At 45.7% G+C, this 6329-nt stretch overlaps 1 protein-coding gene across 1 annotated transcript; it reads left to right on the plus strand.

Moving 5' to 3' along the window:
- Window positions 1–1946: 1946 nt before the first annotated feature.
- On the plus strand, window positions 1947–3077 carry drd1a (dopamine receptor D1a; the record flags this gene model as incomplete). Its single annotated transcript, XM_079167792.1, has 1 exon — window positions 1947–3077. Exon 1 carries the CDS (start codon window positions 1980–1982, stop codon window positions 3075–3077), a length of 1098 nt encoding a protein of 365 aa, XP_079023918.1. The 5' UTR covers window positions 1947–1979.
- Between the last annotated feature and the right edge of the window lie 3252 nt (window positions 3078–6329).

Below are 6329 nucleotides of genomic sequence, written 5' to 3' on the forward strand. Positions count from 1 at the left end.
ATCCCTATTATCTTATTACCACTCACTGTCAGAGTTGTTTATTTTTGTATAATTTGCATTAAGCATTACAGAACATAGTGAGATATGGTAAGGGAAATAACAAAAGGAAAATGATATTTGGGTAACATACAGTATGTTCTTTCTTATCATTATCATTCCTTGAGTCCCATGGCTTCATTAAACGCCTCATAGTGCGGATGCTTGAGAAGGAAAAGGGTAAAAGCTGTTTCTTTTCCTCCTGTCAGAGCTACTTACATCACTGTAAGGTGACAGCTGGCATGTCACGATTGTTTCTGCATCCCATGATGCTCTGCATGCAAGGTACCAGCCTGAACCGAATGAAACAACTATGGGCACGCTGACAGACATTGTCAGGATTTTTACAAGCGGTGCATGTTTTATCGGTCAGAGGGAAATGATGATGACTGCAGCTGAAGGTGACATTGGTCTGCACATGACACAGGTCGATGAAGAATGTGAGTTTCTGATTTAATCTTCTGTTTGAGCATAAATCTGTCTTTCATAACATTTATTTTTTTAGTCATTATAAACCTGCAGAGAAGTAGGTGTGTGTGTGTGTGGGGGGGGGGGGGGGGGGGGGGGGGGGTTATGCCCCTGCAGCTTGATTGCAGGCGCAACGTTCTCTTTCTCCATTAGGTGGCCCCAGCGCGCCACTGCCCACGCGTGATAGGTCCCTGGTCCTGATTCAGTTTTATAACCTGCATCTTAATTTAATTAAACTACACCACGGTGCAGATTTGACTGGGTCAAATTAAGAGATAGCGCTGCTGATAACAGGTGGGTTCAATCGGCACGAATTATATTTCAAACCTCTAAACTCTGCACAAGAGGCCACTCAGTCACGACAAGACATGTGTTGCCTGCTGCACCGTGCTGTACATTATGGGCAGTTTAACTGGATTCGGTCGCCGAAGGGGCCACAATCACGTGCTCTCATCCCTACTGCACTTTCTCTTGAATGGGGCAACGTCAGAGCGCCGGTGTGAGTCTGAGCCGCGGGAGCGCACACAGTCTCCGGGATTTGGCCGCAGACGCGAGCAGAGGCTGCAGGAGGACGCAGCGAGATCGTTGACGGCTGAGTGACATTTGAGCGCTGTTGTCTGTGTGTTATTCATTCATTAACAGTCAGCGATGTGGAACCAATCGAGGATATACTGGGGCTGTTCTCTGGTTTGTTTTGTCGGACATGGAGACTGGGTGCCCTTTGGATTGACTTTACGCTGCGAAGTTCTCGTGGAAGCGATGGGACGTTTATTTTGAAATATTAAATCAAGTGACAGCTGGCCGCGTCTGTGTGAGTGAGAGGTGAGTAGTATATGATGATGGAGATTAAAATCGATTTTTGCTATGCATGCACGTGGGAAGGGGTGTGACTTTTTAATCAGCCATGCCTTAATAATAACATTGCGCTCATGGGAAAATCCTTATTTTTTTCCGTTTGAAATCGGAACATCAGCATGCCAATGCACAATATAATCGGCTGTATGGCATACGTGTGCACGTGCAATCAGAGACTATTCACAAGAAACTAAAAGAAAGTATTTTTAACCAGAGTTGCATTTTACAAGACAGGAACAATTATCTAAATTAATAGCCAACATTGTATAATTAATGTCTTTACTCCACAGGACCGCTGATGACGTGAGCGGGCAGGGGCAGGGAAGAAACTGGGCAGACAGAAGAGCTCAGGTCATTACACGGAGGAATTGAGTGACCACTACCTCTGTGGCTCAAATGATGTCGAATCTAACTCACGAAGTCAGGGGGGGAATGTCCTGCCAGGAGGGCGTTTGCCTCAAACACCTCATCCCTCAGCATTCATCAGAAGATACAATGATGGAGATTGTTTGCAAGGCTGAAGCACAGGAGCCCCCTAGATTCCAATCCTGTGGATATGATGTAGCACGACTTTTCAGCATGACTTAAATGAACTCTCCCCAACCCGCACATGTTCAGGGATGGATGTCATGAACCTTACAACTGTCATCGACTCTGGCTTTGTGGACGAGGCTCCGTCGAGCCGCGTCCTAACTGGCTGTTTCCTCTCGCTGCTCATCCTCACCACCTTGCTGGGAAACACGCTGGTCTGTGCCGCCGTCACCAAGTTTCGGCATCTGCGCTCCAAAGTGACCAACTTCTTTGTGATCTCGCTGGCCGTGTCGGACCTCTTGGTTGCCATCTTGGTGATGCCGTGGAAGGCGGTGACGGAGATCGCCGGGTTCTGGCCGTTCGGCTCCTTCTGTGACACCTGGGTGGCTTTTGACATCATGTGCTCCACGGCGTCCATTTTGAACCTCTGTGTGATAAGCTTGGACCGGTACTGGGCCATCTCCAGCCCCTTTCGCTATGAGAGGAAGATGACGCCCAAATTGGCCTATGTGATGATCAGTGTGTCCTGGACGCTGTCTGTGCTAATTTCCTTCATCCCTGTGCAGCTCAACTGGCACAAGGCCCAAAATAAATCTTACACGCCTTCAGGTTTCAATGCTACATCTTATCGCAGACCAGAGAACTGTGACTCCAGCCTGAACAGGATTTACGCCATCTCCACCTCTGTCATTAGCTTTTACATCCCTGTGGCCATCATGTTGGCCACCTACACCCAGATATACCGCATTGCCCACAGACAAAACCGGCGGATCTCTGCCCTGGAGCGAGCGGCCGAAAGTGCCAAGAACAGACACGACAGCATTTGCGGCGGCACCAGCATCGCAGAGTCCGAGAGCTCTTTCAAGATGATGTTCAAGAGGGAGACCAAGGTGCTGAAGACGCTGGCCGTGATCATGGGGGTGTTTGTGTGCTGCTGGCTCCCATTCTTCATCCTCAACTGCATAGTGCCCTTCTGCGAGCAGTCGAGCGGAGGGGAGGCCTTCCCCTGCGTCAGCCCCACCACGTTTGACGTGTTCGTGTGGTTCGGCTGGGCTAATTCCTCCCTCAACCCCATCATCTATGCCTTCAATGCAGATTTCCGCAAGGCCTTCTCCATCCTGCTGGGCTGCCACAAACTGCATCCTGGAGGCCACAACTTAGAGACGGTCAGTCTAAACAAGAAATGACTAATGACTCTCTCACAGCACCGACTCATCCTCAATGCTGAGTCCCAGCGTTCCTGTAGAGGCCGGTCTGATCGACTTCGAACGAGGACGCCGCTCTCTGTGCAGACTCTTAGTGTGACTGAAGGATACGGTGACCCTACATGTACCCCTGTTTGCATTAGGCCGTGTGCAGACTACGTGTGTACGCTTGCCGTGCACACCATGGTCACTGCGCTGTCTTCGAGCAGAAGACGCTCCTGAAAGAGGAGAGGGGGATTTAGGGGATTGAGATTAAGACTGTCCGCTGTTATGCCAGGGAGCTGGGAGCGCAGCGGTGCTGACACGCCCCTGGGATAGATAATCCCATGACTGGGCAGCACACACCCTAATGCTGTCAGACACCGCTCTCTTCAATACCATCACACACACGCACACAAACACAGACGCTGTCACAACACGCTCCTCCGAAATTCAGTGTAACTGCAGCACCCAGCATGCACTCTGCGGCAACCTACATGACGGCGCACAGAAATAGTGTTACTCATTACGTTTACATGTCGTGCGCAGCAAGGAGTCCAGCGGTCAAATCAAACCATGTTTCATACATGAGCAATGTAGGTGAAGTACATCCACGCGTGACTTCGCGTTAACGCAAGAATGAAAGCCGATTTGATTTCACATCTGGCTCGACCCATTGATGTTGTGATTTTAAAAAGGAACGTTCTGGAAAGTCGACACACGTGAAAACGTGGTCTGAATTTCTCTTGGAAGTGAATGTACACTGACAGGAAAGATGCAGCTTGTCGAACTGCAGCTCATCGCTGATACCGGTTCACAATTTATATCTCATCCAAATGTCAAATCATTATAACTTTAAACCAAATGGACGCAACAGAAACCTCATAAGTTATTTGCTTCACTGCTTGAAAGTGTTTTATCGATGAGTGTCTCGTATTACTTTGCTGTTGACCTCTTTGAAGGGGAAGGCAAAGCCCCAAGCAAAGGCGTTGCTTGATTTGTGGTGTCTTTTGACTATTGTGCTTATTTTAGGAGCTGATAAAGAATTGTAACTGACTGAACTATGATAAATCAGTTTTAATTAGCTTGTTGAAGTGAATTATTAAAGGATAATCTCTGTTTTTAACAACATGGGTCTCGTTTTTTGTGGGTTTGGCTGTCGTTCCTACCGGCTGTGATAACATTGTACTCCCGAAAGTAACTGCTGACATCTGGGAACACTGAACTCATCATAAAAACAGGAGCAGCCAGACGATCAGACCAGTTAAAAGTCTGCCCACAGTTAAACCACATTATTACAGACAAGAACAAAAACAAGTTTTCAAGTCATTTTAGGTCAGCATACCTAAAATGTCACTCATAATCCTTGATAGCGCACGAAAACTGTGTGTCGTGTCATGCACTAATTTAAAAAGTTGAAGTTAGAAAGAATAGAAAGGACTAACATTATTATGCTAACATTATCATTATTTTTAATTTATTCCAAAGTGTATTGTCAATGTATTACTTACAGTTTGGAGAATTAGACAGGAGTAGTCATGTGTTGCAGCAGCAAAACGTGTTTTAGCCACCTAAAAGAAAGACCCACCTAAAGAAATAGTTAAGTGCACGCTATCCTTTGATATATTATCCCACATGGAACTGAACTGAGAGTAAAACTTATCTACACTGTTTACGGCTCTGAAGAGGGCAGAGAGAAGTTTCACTTTCAGTTCAGTTCCCCGTCGCTAAAGGGCTGTCTGACGGCAAGACAAAGCGGTGAACATATTCTAAATATAGCCTAAAGACTGAAGCTGATATTGATTTTTTTTAGGTCGGTTTAAGTGGCTTTAATACCTTTTGCTGGCAGGGACCCCTGGAATAAGAAGCTTGCGCACATTGCATCCTGGTACATGTAGGCACTTTCACGGTACTGCAGGAGAACTCGGCATTCTCGGTTAACGTAGCATGCACTGAGGAATGAATTGCTATGTTGACTACATTTACTATCCACATTAATTGGACAGCAACCTAAAAGGTGGAAGATTTTCCCCTTTAAAGAAATATGTTCTAACCTCACAGTGACGTTGAGACTCGAGGAAGTCGTGGCGGAACAATCCCACACGTAACCCTGCATAAAAACCACAACATGTATCTTTGAATCAGGCAAATAAGATAAGATACACTGTTATTCAAGTCTTTATGCTAAGCTAGGCTAACCATCTCCTGGCAGTAGCTTCACAAATAGGAGAGTGGCGTTGATCATCTGGAATAAGCAAAGAAGCACGTTTCACAAAATGTCAAACCGTTCCTTTAACTCAGTGAGTACGATATTATCACGACAGATATTACAGATAAGACCCGGGAATGATCCTATAAACTGAAGCATTGTGCGTTGGAACAGGATGCATTGCCCTCATCATCAACAGTTACCTCTAATTCGGCGTACTGTATTTATTTTTTTATGTGCTAACTTCATCCGTTAGCTACAGATGACACAAACAAAAGATGTAGGTGTTTGTACTCGCCTAAAACAGTCTTTTTTTAGAATGTGCAGTTGTCGAACGAATACATGTTGTTTTGTTACATTCATCGCAGAATAAACCATCAGAGGAAACAGTTGTGAATTGTCTGCCTCAGCCATGTGGAAACATCTCAAAGCACAGCTTAATAAAAGTCCATGTGTCCAGTTTTGTGAAATAGACCGTGTGGTGTATGTGTGGTTGGCTGTACAGCTTTGACCTCCACAGATCAAACCTCCCGCAGCACATTTCACACCAGAGTCTAAAGGGTAAAACCTAACGGGATCAGCTGTGTCTCACTTCCCAAATTTCTCTCTGACATAACTCTGGTGTTCATGTGTCTGTTCTGTCTGGTGATGTACCGACATCATTAGTAAAGTGAAAGGCCCAATCTGGAGTCGTGAGTAGAGCTTTGGCACCGCTTTATCTCACCTTTTGGCTTTCTTTCTTTAATTCATTCATTGCACTAAAGTCGTTTTTTTCACCCTCAAACAATTGACTGAACTCTTGCAACAACCAAAACCTTACATCTAAACATACATTTTGGGTTACGGCTAAAACACGTAGAGGTGATTGTAAACTTTGACGCCCTAATCTATTCAGATTGAATGGGAGTGATGGGAGATGGAGGTAGTTGAAGTGTGAAGGGAGAGCAGAGCAGCAACACAGACGGGATTTTTGCGAGACCCAGTTAAACATTCCCTCCGCGATCTGCCACACATTTCTTAAATGATAAATGAAATCAAAATCTAAG

The sequence above is a fragment of the Pholis gunnellus genome, assembly GCF_910591455.1.
Source record: "Pholis gunnellus genome assembly, chromosome: 10".
Taxonomy (NCBI): domain Eukaryota; kingdom Metazoa; phylum Chordata; class Actinopteri; order Perciformes; family Pholidae; genus Pholis; species Pholis gunnellus.